This window comes from Pongo pygmaeus, chromosome 6, assembly GCF_028885625.2.
Source record: "Pongo pygmaeus isolate AG05252 chromosome 6, NHGRI_mPonPyg2-v2.0_pri, whole genome shotgun sequence".
Lineage (NCBI taxonomy): Eukaryota > Metazoa > Chordata > Mammalia > Primates > Hominidae > Pongo > Pongo pygmaeus.
Genome location: NC_072379.2, coordinates 12,242,942 through 12,261,481, shown reverse-complemented (window position 1 = coordinate 12,261,481; position 18,540 = coordinate 12,242,942). Strand labels below are relative to the sequence as shown.

The window sequence follows — 18,540 nt, the reverse complement described above, 5'->3', positions numbered from 1 at the left end:
AATAAAAACAGGAAGGGGAAGGAAGAAATCAAATTTGAAGTGAGCTCACACTAAATCCCCATCCAGGCTGGAATGCAGTGGCATGATCTCGGCTCACTGCAATCTCCGTCTCCTGGGTTCAAGCAATTTTCCTGCCTCAGCCTCCCTAGTAGCTGGGACCACAGGCACATGCCACCACGCCTGGCTAATTTTCATATTTTTAGTAGAGACAGGGTTTCACCATGTTGGCCAGGCTGGTCTCGAACTCCTGACCTCAGTTGATCCGCCCACCTCGGCCTCCCAAAACACTGGGATTACAGGTGCGAGCCACCACACCTGGCCTCTTAACAGCTTTCTAAAGCAGCAATCCCCAACCTTTTTGGCACCAGGGACTGGTTTCATGGAAGACAATTTTTCCACGGAACAGGGCAGTGGGCTGGGGGGCAGGGATGGTTTGGGGATGACTCAAGTGCATTACATTTTTTGTGCATTTTATTTCTATTATTATTACATTGTAATATATAATGAAATAACTCTACCATCATGTACAATCAGTGGGAACCCTGAGCTTGTTTTCCTGCGACTAGACAGTCCCTGCTGGGGGTGAGAGGAGATAGAGACAGATCATCAGGCGTTAGATTCTCATAAGGAGAGCACAACTTAGATCCCTTGAACGCACAGTTCACAGTAGGGTTTGCGCTCCTGTGAGAGTCTAATGCTGCTGCTGATCTGACAGCAGGTGGAGCTCAGGCGGTAATGCAAGCGATGGGGAGTGGCTGTAAATACAGATGAAGCTTCGTTTGCTTGCCTGCTGCTCACCTCCTGCTGTGCCGCCTGGTTCCTAACAGACCACAGATTGGTACAGGGGGTTGGGGGTTGCGGACTTCTGTTTTTTTTGTTTTTTTTTTTCTTTTTTGAGACAGGGTCTCACTCTGTCACCCAGGCTGGAATGCAGTGGCCCAAATCTTGGCTCACTCCAACCTCCACCTTCCAGGTTCAAGCAATTCTCATGTCTCAGCCTCCTGAGTAGCTGGGATTACAGGCGTGCACCACTGCAGCTAATTTTTTTTGTATTTTTAGTAGAGATGGGGTTTTGCCCTGTTGGCCCGGCTGATCTTGAACTCCTGGCTTCAAGTGATTCGCCCACTTTGGCCTTCCAAAGTGCTGGGATTACAGGCGTGTGCCACCACACCCGGCCCAGGGACCCCTGTTCTAAAGTCATTCATCCCCGTCTCCCAAAAGTTTGTTAACTCATCAAAAATAATGTTTGAAGGACACTGTGTTCGACTTCCTCCGCTTTTTTCCAAGTACTTACCCAACAAACAGAGATAGTTGGGTTCTGTTAATCTGGAGAGTTTTGTGGCCTGATTCAGGATGTTGTAAAGCTCTGTCGGTTCACACAGAAGCAAACCAGGCATCCTGCTGGGAAGAATTAATAACACACAAGGGTAACACACCTCTATTTTAGATGAATGACCACAAAGTAATATAATGAATTAAACTCTTTTTTAACATACCTTCAAACAAAGATGACAGTAATCATGTAAGTTATCAGGAATTCTTCAAAACTGTATAGTGAAATATAGTGCACAGAGGAGAATAAAATCTTAAATACACATATCTAGCCAGGCGTGCTGGCTCACGCCTGTAATCCCAGGACTTTGGGAGGCTGAGGCGGGTGGATCACTTGAGGCCAGGAGTTCAAGACCAGCCTGGCCAACATGGCAAGACCCCATCTCAACTAAAAAAAAAAAAAAAAAAAAAAAAAAATTGGCCAGGCGTGGTAGCTCACACCTGTACTCCCAGCACTTTAGGAGGCTGAGGCAGGTGGATCACCTGAGCTCAGGAGTTCAAGAGAAGCCTGGCCAACATGGTGAAACCCTGTCTCTACTAAAAATACAAAAATTAGTCAGGCATGGTGGTGCACATCTATAGTCCCAGCTACTCAGGGAGCTGAGGTAGGAGAGTCACTTGAACCCAGGAGGCGGAGGCTGCAGTGAGCCGAAATCAGGCCATTGCACTCCAGCCTGGGTGACAGAGTGAGACTCTGTCTAAAAAAATAATAATAATTAGCCAGGCATGGTGGTGCACACCTGTAATCCCAGCTACTCGGGAGCTGAGGCAAAAGAATCACCTGAACCTGGGAGGCAGAGGTTGCAGTGAGCCGGGATCATGCCACTGCACTCCAGCCTGGGGGACAGAGTGAGACTCTGTCTCCAAAAAAAAAAAAAAAAAAAAAAGTAATATATTGAACTTCAGACAAAGATGAGAGTAATCAAGGAAGTGATCAGGAGGGCTTCAAAAAATGTGTAGTTGGCTGGGCGCAGTAGCTCACGCCTGTAATCCCAACACTTTGGGAGGCCGAGGTAGGTGGATCACCTGAGGTCAGGAGTTTGAGACCAGCCTGGCCAACATGGTGAAACCCCATCTCTACTAAAAATACAAAAATCACCTGGGAATGGTGGCAGGCGCCTGTAATCCCGGCTACTTGGGAGGCTGAGGCAGGAGAATCACTTGAACCCGGGAGGCGGAGGCTGAAGTTGAATTGAGCCAAGATTGCACCACTGCACTCCAGCCTGGGCTACAGAATAAGACTCCATCTCAAAAAAAAAAAAAATGTGTAGTGAAATGTGGGCAGAGAATAAAATCTTGAATACAACGTTATCTGAGCCATATACATACCACATGGGCTGTAAAACAGTTACCAGTTCATTTGCTTATTTAGCAAATAATTACTGAGCACCTACTATGTCCCAGGCACTGGAAATAACTGTGGTAAACAAAACCTGCCTTCACGAAGGTTATAGTCTAGCATGGAATGCAGACACTTGCAGAAAGAATTGCAAGATGCAAGAGCACTATAAAAGATCTTGGGGCCATGCATAGTGACTCATGCCTGCAATCTCAGCACTTGGGGAGGCCTAGGTAGGAGGATCACTTGATCCCAGGAATTCAAGACCAGCCTGGACCACATAGCAAGACCCTGTAATACAAATTAGCTGGGCATGGTGGTATACACCTATAGTCTCAGCTATTCAGGAGGCCAAGGTAGAGGGGATTGCTTGAGGCCGGGGGTTCAAGACCAGCCTGGACAACATAGTGAGAACCCATCTCTAAAAAAAAAATTTTTTTTCAACTAGCCAGCTGTGGTGGCACATGCCTGTGGCCCCAGCAACTCAGGAGGCTGAGGTGGGAGAATCACTTGAGCCTGGGAGGTGGGGCTGAGTAAGCCATGATCACACCACCACAATCCCGCCTGGGCAACAGAGTGAGACCCTGTCTTGAAAAAAAAAGGAGGAGGAGGAGGATCAGCTGGGTGTGGTGGCTCACACCTGTAATCCCAGCACTTTTCGAGGCTGAGGCAGGCAGATCACCTTTGGTCAGGAGTTCAAGACCAGCCTGGTCAACACGGCAAAACTCCGTCTCTACTAAAAATACAAAAATTAGCTGGGTGTGGTGGTGCATGCCTGTAGTCCCAGCTACTCGGGAGGCTGAGGCAGGAGAATTTCTTGAACCCAGGAGGCAGAGGTTGCAGTGAGCCCAGACTGTAGTACTGCACTCCAGCCTGGGTGACAGAGCAACTTTGTCTCAAAAAAAAAAAAACAAAAAACAAACAAAAAAAAACCCTGGGATCCATTGTGACAGAGTACCTAACAGGACGTTCTCACCTAGTTGGGGGAATGGGACAAGGGTTGTCTGAGGATGTAACTGCTAAACTGAGGCAGGAGGTTGGGCAAGAGGAGGAGGGAGAGACGACGAAACAAAGGGTAAGAACATTCTGCCAGGAGCAGGGGCAAGTGCAGTACCTAAGAGAGTTCAAAGGAGCCTGGTGTGGCTCCACTAAAAGCTTGATTAAGACACTGCACAGGCCAACACAGGTGGCCTCTATGTTAAGGATCCCGACAGTCATGTTGGGTAGAGAATCACTGATGTGTACAGAGCTAGGCTTGGGCTCCAGTTGGCAGAGCTGCTCTTGGGACACTGGCTCCTGGGCCCAATTGTTTCTGGAAGGGTCAGGCCTGTGCAGCAGCTTCCTGCAGGAAGGCTTTTATTTTATTTGTTTTTGACACAGGGTCTTTTTCTGTCATCCAGGCTTGAGTACAGTGGTGTGATCATGGCTGACTGTGGCTGCAAACTCCCAGGCTCAAGCAATCCTCTGGCCTCAGCCTCCCGAGTAGCTGGGACTACAAGTGTATGCCATCATGCCCGGCTAAGTTTTGAATTTTGTGGAGATGGGGGTCTCACACTATGTTGCCCAGTCTGGTCTCAAACCCCTGTCCACAAGTGATCCTCCCGCCTCGGCCTCCCAAAGTGCTGGCATGACAGGTATGAGCCACTGCACCTGGCCAGCTATCTTTTAGCAAGAGGGCTAGAAGGACAGCAGAGTGGAGCCTCTGGAGACCAGTGGGAGACAGCGAAGGGGAGAAGTTGAGTCCAGGGGTAATCTTGCTCTAAATGGTTAGGCTCCACTTCAGAGTTACCAGACGATGCTCCTGGGAAATGCCAGCACCTCAACTTAAACCTCAGATCCTTCTCACCTCCTCAAAGACTTCAGTTCTCAGCACCCGCTCCACAGCATCATCAGTTTCAGCCTCCACATGGGTCCTTCCTGTTGACATGCAAACATCCTCTTGTACCTATCTCTGTTCTTCTTTCCAGCAGAAGTGTGGAAAGAGAAACACCACCTCTCAAAAGTGTGGTTTCATTTACCGCCTCCACTTCCTCACCTCCAATTACGCTGACCCTGGAGTCAAACTCTTTTAGGTCTGAATCCTGGCTCTGCCATTTACTATCAGCTGCCTGGCCCTAAGGAGTGGTTAGCCTCTCTGTGCCTCAGTCCCCACCTCTGTAAAATGGGGGTGAGAATAATATTGCCACTTCTATATAATGAGAGTGACAGCACCTGCCTGGTGTGTGTGGATTCATGAAGTCACATTTGTCAGGCATTCTAAGCAGGGAGGAAATACTCAGTGAGTATTGGCCATTGGCATAACCTACTCTTTGGAGCTGCTGCCTTTTTTTGAGACAAGGTCTTGCTCTGTTGCCCATGTTGGAGTGCAGTGGCACTATCATAGCTTGCTGCAGCCTCAACCTCCTGGGCTCAAGTGATCCTACCTCAGACTCCTGAGTAATTGGAACTACAGGCACATGCCACCATGGCCGGCTGATTTTTTTTTAAGAGATGGGGTCTCACTATGTTGCCCAGGCTGGTTCCCCTGGAGCTTCCAACCCTACCAAACCACAAAGACTGCTCTGTATCAAAGTCATCAACAATGTCCATCTTGCCTAAGCCATTGGTCACTTCTCTCTGTGCTCAAACGCCTCAGCCTCTTAGGAGCATGTAACACGGTTGAGCACGGTTTCTTCCCCAGACACTCTCCTCTCCCAGGAAACCGCACTCTCCAAGCTTCCCTTCTTCCTCGCAGACCGCTCCTCTCCAGCTCTGCATGGAAGAATGCCCCCGGGCTTACTTTCCTTTTTTTCTGCTTTATCTACACACTCACTCTAGGGTAGGGGGTTTCTCAACCTTGACACCACTGACATCCGGGGCCAGGTAACTCTATGTGTGGGGAGCTGGCCTGTGCACTGCTATGTTGAGTGGCATCCCTGGTCTCCACCTAGTGGATGCCGGAAGCAAACTGTACCTCTTCCCATCACCAGTAACAGAAAATATCTCCAGACATCGCCAAGGGTCCCCTGGAAGAAGGGGGCAAGATCACCCCTAGCTGAGGACCAACACTCTAAGACCTAGAGTCACAGTGATTCATCCAGTTCCCTGAATACCACACACATACCAATGATTCCCAAATTTTATCCCACCTTCACCTGTCTACTGAGCTGCAGACTCTACCAGGGTGCCTGGTAGACATCGTAAATACAGCATGGCCGAAATACAACTTCAATGCTCTCGTGCCCACACCTCCAGTACCTGCTCCTCATTTAGCCTTCTCAGTCTCAATCAACAGCACCATGATCCACCCAGTTGCTTGGGCCCAATGACCTCATTCCCCTTTCCCTCACATCCAGTCTCTGAGCTATGCCTCCTTCATTTATTCCAAGTCCATCCACTTCTCTCCATCTCCAGGGGTACCGTCTTGGTCCAAGACACTACTATCTCTCTCCTGATGAGGCAGTACTGCCCAACTGGATTTCTTGCTTCCTCCTTCCTCCCTCCAGTTTCACCTTCACATAGTAGTCCGGGAAATCTTTAAAATCTGAGTAGGGCCTTGTCTTCACCTCACTATCACCTGAAGTTATTACGCTTATTTGCTTGTTTATTGTCTCCTGGTTTCTCAGGAAAGGTCTTGCCTGTCTTGTCCACTGCTAGGTCCTCACCCAATACCCCAGATTTATGTACTGCAAAGTAATAGTCAATGAACACATGTGGAACGAATACATTATTGTCAGTTACCATTATGGCCTTTCCCAACACTGCCGTCATACTTTTTCCACGTGTGGACTCCTCTTAAGGACCTCCTTACTCCCACCCCCCAACTCAGGTTCCACATCCTCTGCCTCTGAAAGCCAGGCCACTTTGGCAGTGGTAAGTATAGAGGAGAGAGGTGGGCTTTGTGTCTAGTCCTACAACCTCATTAAGCAAAACTAAAAGCTGGCTCCTAACCCATCTGGTCTATGGCTCATAGCCCATCCTCAGCTCCTACGTACTCTCCCCCATTGCTAACTCTATCTCCTTATTCACTAGCCAAAGAATCATCTCTGGTCCTATAGATAAAAACCCAGCCCCAAGGATCTCCTTCTGCAGATCCTTCTCCTTCTCAAAGGACTCTACCTGGTCAAGCAGGAACTGCCCCTCACCCACTGGTAAAGTGCTGGAAGGATGAGAGCGGTCCCTGAACCTAATAGCATGATTCCAAGAGAAGATGCATCCCTGTGAACTGAAATTAGGGCACCTCTAGCCTTGGGTAAGTTGAGGACTGAGCACGAGTAACCATCCCATTTGGTGCTATTCTGAACCCTGAAGAGTTTATTTATTTACTTATTTTCTTGAGACAGAGTCTTGCTCTGTCCCCCAGGCTGGAGTGCAGTGGGATGATCTCAGCTCACTGTAACCTCCACCTCCTGGGTTCAAGCGATTCTCTCACCTCAGCCTCCTGAGTAGCTGGGATTACAGGCGCCCACCACCACATCCAGCTAATTTTTGTATTTTTAGTAGTGATGGGGTTTCACCATGTTGGCCAGGCTGGCGTCGAACTCCTGACCTCGGGTGATCTGCCTGCCTTGGCCTCCCAGCGTGCTGGGATTACAGGCGTGAGCCACCGCGCCTGGTCCCTGAAGAGCTTAGCTGTCCTTAGCTCCACCATTTGAGCCCTCAAGGATATTCTGATATATTGTGCATTTACATAAAAATACTAAAGTAATATAGATGAGTTTTTGCCAGAAGTATTTTCCTTTGTGAATCCATTAAGCCACTTTAATTCCTCGATTTTCTGTATGTCACAATTAGCCAGTTTCCATTTTTTCCACTTTCAATTTTGATTAAATTTATTTATCCCAAGATCAAGTCTTTTACATGTGATTTTTTTTTTTTGAGCCACCTCACCAGGCTACCAAGTCTCATTTTCCTTGTGACCTATTCAAAACAGAGTCAAAATGGCAAATTTAAGACATCCTCCTTTATACAGGACTCTTTCAACACAGTATAGTTTTGTTTTGTTTTTTTTTTTTGAGATGTAGTCTCGCTCTGTCACCCAGGCTGGAGTGCAGTGGTGCGATCTCTGTTCACTGCAAGCTCCGCCTCCCGGGTTCATGCCATTCTCCTGCCTCAGCCTCCCGAGTAGCTGGGACTACAGGCACCCGCCACCACACCCGGCTAATTTTTTGTATTTTTAGTAGAGATGGGGTTTCACCGTGTTAGCCAGGATGGTCTCGATCTCCTGACCTTGTGATCTGCCCGCCTTGGCCTCCCAAAGTGCTGGGATTACAGGCGTGAGCCACCGCGCCCGGCCAGCTCTTCTTAAGAGACCCTTGGTGGAGTGTGGTAGCTCACACCTGTAATCCCTGCATTTTGGGTGTCCAAGGCAGAAGGAACTCCCGACCTCAGGTGATCTGCCCGCCTCAGCCTCCCAAAGTGCTGGGATTACAGGCATAAGCCACCATGCCTAGCCCAAAGACACTTACTGTCAAGACAGCAGGGTGCTAGCACAGGCCTTGTCCCTGCACACAGTACACCCACCAGGGGGAAGGTCTGTCACCTTCCATATGATGACCTAGTCTGGCCTTCAAACCAGGGGTTCGTGGGTGGCTCTCTCCCCGAGTCAGCCCAGCGTGGTCCAGAAGCAGTTGGGCTGGGAAGCTCCCCTCTAGTGACAGCACGTGTCTATATTTGGGGAAAACAGCCAACTGGGAAGGGATGTTTCATTAGAGGTTGCCAGAGCCTGTGACTAAGCAGGGACCCAGCCAGATCCAGCTCATCTCCCTGCCTCCCTGTGTCTGCCCAACACCCAGGGGACTTCCATCCTGACTGACAGTGGAGGTGTCAGAGGCTGGGCCTGACCATAGGCTTCTTGTAGGAGTTCCAGGACACCGCAGGCTTGACCCAGCGCTCAACTGCCAAGCCACCCGAACCCCCCCAGACAGTCCAGGTGGACACAATTGATGGGCATTTGCTTCTGGTGGAGAAGAGACAACACTTGATGATCCTGGAGAAGCCAGACCATGAGCTTCACTTTGGGACCTTGGCTCAGGCTGACCAGCACAGGTAAGGGTCAGGGTCCACAGCCAATCCCCACCACTGTTCTGGTTCACAGTGGGAAGCTCAGGCTGTGCCAGCATGACCAAGGCTTAAACATAGTGACATGCATCAATGCCCTCACCTGTAAGCTGAGATAATACACACTGGCAAAGCTATAGGATCATTCAAGAGCTAAATGATATAAATTGCCTAGCAGTGGGCCTGACACATGGCAGCAGCTTAGGAAATTCCTTTACTCCTACCCTCTCACTTTCTTTCCCTGAAACAGGGGCTCACTCTGTTGCCCAGGCTGGCATGCAGTGGCACAATCATGGCCCACTGCAGCCTCAAGCTCCTGGGCTCAAGCGATCCTCCCACCTCAGCCTCCTGAGTAGCTTGAGGCTACAGGTACATGCCACCACACCTAGCTAAGTTTTAATTTTTTTGTAGAGACAGGGTCTCGCTTCCGGAAGAGAACAATGGGGAAGAACAGAGCGGTCTGAAGGAATGTGGGGGTGTTTGGTTCTGTGGGATGACATGAGCCTCTCCTCTGTTGTCCCAGAAAAACCTCCCTACTCGTTATGTGACTTCAAGACCGTCAGGACCCGCTTTATGTTTGGGAATTGAATGACATTCTTTTTTTTTTTCTGAGACGGAGTCTTGCTCTGTCACCCAGGCTGGAGTGCAGTGGCGCGATCTCGGCTCACTGCAAGCTCCGCCTCCTGGGTTCCCGCCATTCTCCTGCCTCAGCCTCCCGAGTAGCTGGGACTACAAGCACCCGGCCACCACACCTGGCTTTTTCGTATTTTTTTTAGTAGAGACGGGGTTTCACCGTGTTAGCCAGGATCGTCTCGATCTCCTGACCTCATGATCCACCTGCCTCGGCCTCCCAAAGTGCTGGGATTACAGGCATGAGCCGCCGTTGAACGACATTCTTGAGAATGGCCTCAAGGCGAGCTAATTAACTCTTGTCATATTTGGGTTACATTTTGTTTTGCTGTTTTCTCTTAGAGACAGCGTCTCTGTTGCCCAGGCTGGAGTGCAGTGGCGCGATCCTCACTCACCGCAGCCTCAAACTCCTGGGCTTAAGTAAGCCTCCCACCTCAGCCTTCCAAGTAGCTGGGACTACAAGTGTGCACCATCATACCCAATTTTTTTTTTTTTTTTTTTTTTTGAGACGGAATCTTGCCCTGTTGCCTAGGCTGTAGTGCAGTGGTGCGATCTCGGCTCACCACAACCTCCGCCTCCCAGGTTCAAGCAATTCTCCTACCAAGTAGCTGGGACTACAGGCGTGCGCCACCATTCCCAGCTAACTTTTGTATTTTTAGTAGAGACGGGGTTTCACCATGTTGGCCAGGCTGGTCTCGAGCTCCTGACCTCGTGATCCGCTCACCTTGGCATCCCCAAGTGCTGGGATTACAGGCGTGAGCCACCGCACCCGGCCAACTAATTGTTTTTAGTTTCTGTAGAGTCGGGGTCCCACTATGTTTTCCAGGCTGGTCTCGAACTCCTGGGCTCAAGTGATCTTCCCGCCTCAGTCTCCTAAAGTGGTGGGATTACAAGCGTGAGCCACTGTGCCCAGCCAAGGGTCAGGATCTTAAGGGATTCGTACAGTCTTTCCTCAATCCCAGCTTGACACATTCTCTGTGGCCTGAACCTTGACAAAGCTGGATAATACAGTCCCAGGCCACGACACCCCCAGAGCTGTGGAGGCTGCAGAAGTGGGCCTGAAATCTGTCTCTTAGCTCAGAGGGACACCAGGTCCCACTGGCACAGAAGAAAGAAAGAGGAAGGAGGAGGAGGAGGAGGCCAGGGCCATCATAACCTCCTAACTTTGCCTTGATCATCACTAGTACCTACTATCACCTTTTTTTTCTTTTTGTGACAGTGTCTCTGTTGCCGAGGTTGGGATGCAGTGGCGTGATCTCACCTCACTGCAACCTTCACCTCCCAGGTTCAAGCAATTCTCCTGCCCCAGCCTCCCCAGTAGCAGGGACTACAGGCGTACACCACCATGACAGGCTAATTTTTGTATTTTTATAGAGACGGGGTTTCACCATGTTGGCCAGCTTGGTCTCAAACTCCCGACCTCAGGTGATCCACCTGCCTCAGCTTCCCAAAGTGCTGGGATAGCAGGCGTTAGCCACAGTGCCTGGCCTCCATCGCTAGTACCTCTATATTTTAGAGACAGCAGGTATGGATCAGAGGCCTAGATCCAGCCGTCCACATCCCTGCTCCTTGCCTTAGATCTTGCTATCAATTCCATGTCCCCAAACCTAAGCCCGCTAGACCCCTGAGAGGTGCCCTAGTGGTCCTGTGAGGGTAACAGGTCTACTCATATGGCAACTAGGCTGTCGGGAGTGGGTGGTGGGGTCTGGGAACTACAACACAGTCTCCAAAGACTGTGACCACCACCTCTGGCCCAATTCCTCCGACTCTGTCTCTGGGGCCTGCTTCTCCTCTGCTCCCTGATTGGGCTCAGGCCCCACCTTCCACTTCTCTGACATGAGTTCATGGCCCTGACCAGGCTGTGACCTGGCTTTGCTCTCCCTTCTCAGGCCTCAGGCTGGTCTGCCTGACAGAAGGCTTCACTGCAGACTCAGATCTGCCACAATCAGTGACTCTCAGCTCTTGGAAGCCCCTTGGTGGCTCTGCTGTGGCCAGTCCAACACCTCCCGGTTGTTCTGCTGGGATCTATCCTGGAAAGCCAACTCCTTTGACTTCCAGCAGGTAGGAGGCCCAAGTAAAAGTTAAAGCTATTTATCTAAGGCTGGGCACGGTGGCTCACGCCTGCAATCCCAGCACTTTGGGAGACCGAGGCAGGAGGTTTGCAAAGTCAGGAGTTCAAGACCAGCCTGACTAACATGGTAAAACCTGGTCTCTACTAAAAATACAGAATTAGCCAGGCATGGTGGCGCACACCTGTAATCCCAGCTACTCCAGAGGCTGAGGCAGGAGAATCGCTTGAACCTGGGAGACGGAAGTTGCAGTGAGCTGAAATCGTGCCATTGCACTTCAGTCTGGGCAACACAGCAAGACTCCATCTCAAAAAAAGAAAAAAAAAAAAAGAAAATGAAAAAAAAAAAAGGTATTTATCTAAATATGGTTCTGTTTTAAAAATACATGTCCCCAACTTCCAATATCCTAGAGCAGCTACAGATAAATGAGTAAAACTCCCAGGCAAGGCAGGATGATAACCACCTTTCTAACCCTTTGTTTTAGCTCCAGGGATCCAAAAGGAGAGGTTTAAAATACTTCACTTGGCTAGGCATAGTGGCTCACACTTGTAATCCCAGCACTTTGGGAGGCTGAGCTGGGAGAATCACTTGAGGCCAGGAATTCAAGACCAGCCCGAGCAATATAGTGAGAACCCCCTCCCCCCCACCAATCTCCAAAAAAAAAAAAATTAAATTAAAATAGTAAAATACTTCACTTGATCTATGACTTTAGGGTTGAAGAGAAGGTAGGTTAGTATATAATGTATGCACCTAATACCAAAATCTGATAGCACATGATTGTGATCTAAACCCACTGTAAGGTGCAAAATGATCAGTACATGTGGGTGTGTAGGGGTGGGGTGAGGAGGGTGTGTTACGGTTTGAATATGGTTTGTCCCCGCCAAAACTCATGCTGAGGCTTGGTCCCCAATGTGGTAGTATTGGGAGGTGGTGCCTTTAACAGGTGATTTGGCTATTAAGATGGATGAATGTCTTCTCCAGGGAACAGACTAGTTCTTGAGAGCAGGTTGTTATAAAGCGAGGTTGCCTCTTGCATTTTCCCTTTTCCACACCTAATTTCCTGTCTCCACCACTATGTTATGATGCAGATGCAGCCCTCACCAGAAGCCGACCAGATGCAGCTGCCGAATCTGGAACTTCCCAGCCTCCAGAACAGTAAGCTAAATAAACTTCTTTGCTATATAAATTACCCAGCCTCAAGCATTCTGTGATAGTAACAGAAAAGAGACTAAGACAGGCTGTCAATGTATTTGTATATTTTCCTATCCGATGACAAATAGGCAAAGCAACTTTACGATCATAGAAATCAGGAAATAGGTGTCTTAGCAGATGAATGGAAAGGAGCATGAGAGAACTTTCTGGAATAATGGCAATGTTTTATAGTTTGTTTTGGGTGGTTGTTACAAGGGTGGAATTTGTCAAAACCAAACAGAACACTTAAGACCTATATACTTCATTGTATGAAAACCATAGATCAATATAAAATAATAATTCCCTTGTCGAGATTGATGTGTTTAAGTGTTCCAGGATGGGAATCTGCAGGTGCATGTGTGTGCATGTATGCATGTGTGTGAGTTTGTGTATATGTCTGTGACCTTGGTATGGGGTCTGGGCTGTAGAAAACTATGTGGACTTGGGCACACAGCAAGTACACATTACAGAACTTCAGCTTGGCCCTCACAGCCACTAGCTAATCCCGCTCTTGTTTTTCCACATTTGACCAGCATTTTCCCAGTGATCACAACTGTTATCCAAACCAAATCCTCTTTGGGAGCAACTTCTCTAATTTTCTATTCTTGCCCGGGAAAGTTAAGGCCACTGGCTGTGAGTCGCCCTCCTCCACCAACTGCTCCCTGGGTGCCCTTATGTGCTTTTTTTTTTTTTTTTTTTTTTTTTTGAGACGGAGTCTCATTCTGTCACCCAGGCTGGAGTGCAGTGGCGCGATCTCCAAGGTTCAAGCAATTTTCCTGCCTCAGCCTTGCGAGTAGCTGGGACTACAGGCATGCACCACCGCTCCCGGCCAATTTTTTGTATTTTTAGTAGAGACAGGGTTTCACCATGTTGGCCAGGCTGGTCTCGAACTCCTGACCTCAGGTGATCCATCTGCCTCGGCCTCCCAAAGTGCTGGGGTTACAGTCATGAGCCACCGCACCAGGCCCTTATGTGCTTTTCTCCACAGTCCAAGGGATAAGCACCCTCTGATCTCATACAATTTCACCTAATCTCCCTTGTTCTCCTTTCAGAATCTCAAAGCTCTCCCTATTGGCATCTTTCTGATTCCAAACATTCACAAGTCTCTGCTTTCTTGGAACAATTCATGAAACCAGAAGCCAGCCCCTAGGGTAGCTTGGCCTGTGCCCTCTGAAGCTTGTGCAGGCACAGAGGCTGATAATAGGCCTTGGGCTGGAAATCTGAGGCTGGCATGAGGCTGGCGAGCTGTTGGCAAAGCAAGAAGAGGTAGCTGCATTTGAAATGGCCTGTACCCCAAGAAATTGTTGGGGCAAAGGATACCTGTTTCCTGTAGATCAGATATGGACCAGGCAGGGGAGAAGGCCAACTAGTAGCTATTTTACTCATTTATTTTTATTACTATTGCTTTTTTGAGATGGAGTCTCGCTCTGTCGCCCAGGCTGGAGTGCAGTGGCACGATCTCGGCTCGCTGCAACCTCCGCCTCCCAGGTTCAAGCGATTCTCCTGTCTCAGCCTCTCCAGTAGCTGGGATTACAGGCGCCCGCCACCATGCCCAACTAATTTTTTGTATTTATAGAGATGGGGTTTCACCATGTTGGGCAGGCTGGTCTCAAACTCCTGACCTCAGGTGATCCACCCACCTCGGCCTCCCAAAGTGCTGGGATTACAGGCGTGAGTCACCGCGCCCAGCCGAGAAGCCATTTTAAAGGAACTTTGCCCAAGAGGGCCACCTAGAGGGAAAATGGACCAATGGCATGTGGTGGAGGATTCCAGAAGCCAGGGGCTGAGGGAGGAATTGAAGCAGCAAGACTGAGATGACCACCTCATCATGGGAACTGGAGGTAAGAAAGACCCCAGAATTTCTGCGCTCCATGGGAAAGTCAGTTACAAATTCCCATCAAGCTGAGACAGTAACAAGGTCAGATGTCGAAGGGGCTTTTCTTGCCCCATCTCTACTCTCTTATAACCCCCTCCACCAACACAGGATGCCTCAGAAGCCATAGTTGGCCTGGGCTGGGGTGGGATGGAAGAGGAAACAAAATAAACAGAAGTCAACTACTGTCTTCAAATGTGGGAGCCCAAAGAAAGCTTGAGAGGGGAAGAGAAGCAGCTTTACCTTTGAATTAAATTCCTAGTTTTGATTATTAACGGGAACTGGACAGTAAGTCTGTCCTGGTAACCAGACGCAATCCAAGGGCAAGCAAAGATTTAAAGACCGAAAGCTGTTGCATGATTGGATTCTACTTCTTGACTGTGGAAACCCTGCTTGTTCAATATAAGTTTCACTTGCAAAACACCAAGTAAAATCAATGCCTACCACACAGTGCTTGATACAGCAGCCAATAAGACTGTCGTTAATTACCTTGGTATTTCCTTAGAGAGAGGCAGATAGGAGCTGAGTGTGAGGCTTTTTATGTTTTTTTCCTTTGAGATAGGGTCTCATTCTGTCACCCAGACTGGGGTGCAGTGGTGCAAACACAGCTCACTGCAGCCTCAAACTCCCAGGCTCAATTCTCCTGCCTCAGCTTCCTGAGTAACTGGGACCACCGGCACATAACACCATGCCTGGCTAATTTTTATTATTTGTAGACAGGGTCTCCCTGTGTTGCCCAGGCTGGTCTTGAACTCCTGGGCTCAAGCAATCCTCCCACCTTGGCCTTCCGGAGTGGTGGAATTACAGGCATGAGCCACCGCACTGGGCCAAATGTGAGGCTTTTCTAGCAGTCAAGTTGTTTGGGATGGCCCAAATAGAAGGCTTGGGAGGTAGCAAGTTCCTCTTCTGTGGAGATGAGGACTTGGGAGGGATGTGGAGGAAACTGAATTCCAGATGTGGGAGCGAGCCTGACAATCTGTGATTCCAGTTTATTGCTCATGGTCTCAACTCTCCCCCTCTACAGGAGGTGACTTCCGCCCTGGCCTCTCTGAGTTTCAATCCCACAGTTCCTTTTTTTTTCCCCCTCAAATGAGACATATCTTGCTCTGTCACCCATGTCAGATTGCAGTGTGGCACAATCATGGCTCACTACAGCCTTGACCTCCCCTGATCGCCTGAGCTCAAGCGATCGTTTCATGTCAGCCTCTTGGGTAGTTGGGACTACAAGCACACACCATCATGCCCAGAGAATTTTCGTACTTTTTGTAGAGACGGTTTAGCCATGTTACCCAGGCTGGTCCTGAATTCCTGAGCTCAAGTGATCGTCCGCCTTGGCTGCTCAAAGTGCTGGGATTACAGGCATGAACCTGGCCCAGACCACTGATAGTTCTATATGGACAACTCAGCATAACTCCCAATTAAGCCCATCTAAAACGGAACTCTTTATTTTTCCTCCTCTCCTTTGGTATAACCTCCTTTATTTTCCTCCTCTCCTTTGGTATAACCCGACTTCCCTCTTTATGCATTTTCCACACCTCTTTCTTTCACTCCTCAAACCCAGATGAGCACAGACTCTTACCCATTCTTCCCATGAGACTTCTCCCACACTGGCCCTACCCACTCCATTTCTATGGCCACCACCGTAATTCAGACCTTTGTCATCCATAAAATAGATTCCTAAACAATCTCCCTGAATAGATTCCTAAACAATCTCCATTTTTTTTCCTGGGAATTCTTAGCATACAAGGTCAGTCTAATCTTCCTCAAACACAGTTCTGGCGGTGTCACAAAAGCCTGATTGGCTGGGTGCAGTGGCTCATGCCTATAATCCCAGCACTTTGAGAGGCTGACTCGGGCAGATCATTTGAGGTTAGGAGTTCAAGAACAGCCTGGCCAACATGACAAATCCCTGTCTCTGCTAAAAATACAAAAATTAGCCAGGTGTGGTGGTGCACGCCTGTAATCCCAGGTACTCGGGAGGCTGAGGCAGGAGAACTGCGTGAACCCGGAGGTGGAGGTTGCAGTGAGCCAAGATCGCGCTCCTGCACTCCAGCCCGGGCAACAGAGCGAGGCTCCATCTCAAATAAATAAATAACCTTTGATAAACACTTGCTTCCCAAGAAATGAAATACAAACTTCTCAGCTAACATTCATGGGACCGGCACAATCTAGTTTTTCCCAACCTGCTGTTTCCAGCTGTACCTAAAACCACTCAACTCTCCAGATTCACTGAGGCCCTTTCAACCCAGTCGCATGTTTGACAAAAAAAACAGATGACAGACTCAGTACCTGGCAAGACTTAGTACCTGGCTGTGAGGTGCTCTCAGTTCTAATGACAAGACAGAGGAGTAAATAATTACCAGAGGATGCAGTAGGTGATAAGATAAAGGACACTGCTTGCCCTAATGTCCCCACTCCAAAATAAATGATCTATTCACTGTCCCCTGAATACCAGCTTATGCTTATTTTTTCCTGCTAGGATTTTATTTGGCCTTTTTTCTCCTCCTTTCCTGTCTAAACATTTCCCATTGTTAAATTCCCAGGCCCTAGTGCACCTCCTTTGAGAATTCTGATTCCAAGGCAAGGGATCTTTTCCTCCTCTGGAGTTGAATGTTCCATTGAGAAATACCTACTCTTCCAGCATGTCTCAGCATGTGTGTGTGTGTGTGTGCGTGTACTTTTGAGACGGAGTTTAGCTCTTATCACCCAGGTGTGTGTGTGTGTGTGTGTGCGAGCACGCGCGCGCACTTTTGAGACGGAGTTTAGCTCTTATCACCCAGGATGGAGTACAATGGCACAATCTTGGCTCACAGTAACCTCCACCTCCTGGGTTCAAGGGATTCTCCTGCCTCAGCCTCCGGAGTAGCTGGAACTACAGGCACACGCCACCATGCCCGGCTAATTTTTGTATATTTAGTAGAGATGGGGTTTCGCCACATTGGCCAGTCTGGTCTCAAACTCCTGACCTCAGGTGATCTGCCCACCTCGACCTCCCAAAGTGCTGGGATTACAGGTGTAAGCCGCCACACCCGGTTTTTTTTTTTTTTTTTTGGAGACAGAGTCTTTCTCCGTCGCCCAAGCTGGAGTACAGTGGGGTTATCTCAGCTCACTGCAACCTCCCTCCACCTCCCGGGTTCAAGCGATTCTCCTGCCTCAGCCTCCGGAGTAGTTAGGGCTACAGGTGTACACCACCATGCCGGGCTAATTTTTGTATTTTTAGTAGAGATGGGGTTTCACCATGTTAGCCAGGCTGGTCATGAACTCCTGGCCTCAAGTGATCCGCCCGCCTCAGCCTCCCAAAGTGTTGGGATTACAGGCATGAGCCACCTTGCCTGGGGGTGTTTTTGTTTTTTAATTTTAAAAATATATATCAGGCCGGGAACGGTGGCTCACGCCTGTAATCTCAGCACTTTGGGAGGCCGAGGTGGGTGGATCACGAGGTCAGGAGTTCGAGACCAGCCTGACCAACATGGGGAAACCCTGTCTCTACTAAAAAAATACAAAAAATTAGCCAGGTGTGGTGGTGTGCTAATCCCAGCTACTCAGGAGAATGAGGCAGGAGAACCACTTGAACCTGGGAGGCAGAGGTTGCAGTGAGCAAAGATCACGCCACTGCACTCCAGCCTGGAGGACAGAGCAAGACTCTGTCTCAAAAATAAATAAAAATTTAAAAAAAAAATCAATCAATCTAACTATAGAGATAGGGATCTTGCTATGTTGCCCAGGTTAGTCTCACACTTGTGGCCTCAAGCAATCCTCCCGCCTTGGCCTCCCAAAGTGCTGGGATTACAGGCATGACCCACCATATCTGGCCACATCTCAGCTTTGGAAGGTCCTCTCTCACACAGTGCCTACCCCCATCCCAATCCTGTGTTAAATGTACCTCCTTTGCATCCCCACAGCACTTCACACTTCTACTGTTCATTTGTGCTGCTTGCAATTTACCTGTCTCTCCCACTAGACTCTGAGCTCCCTGAAGGCAAAGAATGTGTAGATCCTGTTCACAGTTGAATACTCAGCTCCCAAATTGGGGTGGCATGTCTTTTTCGAAAAATTTTCTTTTAAAA

The 18,540-nt window shown here is 48.9% G+C and overlaps 1 protein-coding gene across 10 annotated transcripts in view; it reads right to left on the bottom strand.

Moving 5' to 3' along the window:
• STYXL1 (serine/threonine/tyrosine interacting like 1) overlaps positions 1-18,540 on the bottom strand; it is a 55,647-nt gene that overhangs the window by 34,296 nt on the left and 2,811 nt on the right. For 4 of the 10 annotated variants that reach the window (XM_063668203.1, XM_054496562.2, XM_054496569.2 and 1 more), the window contains exon 2: positions 1,295-1,398. In XM_063668203.1, coding sequence (XP_063524273.1) covers positions 1,295-1,397 — 103 coding nt within the window. In that variant the 5' untranslated portion in view covers position 1,398. Of the gene's footprint in view, positions 1-1,294; positions 1,402-1,496; positions 1,570-4,517; positions 4,589-18,540 lie in introns of those variants that run through there. The other 6 variants (XM_054496567.2, XM_054496570.2, XM_054496561.1 and 3 more) reach the window with 4 other exon arrangements.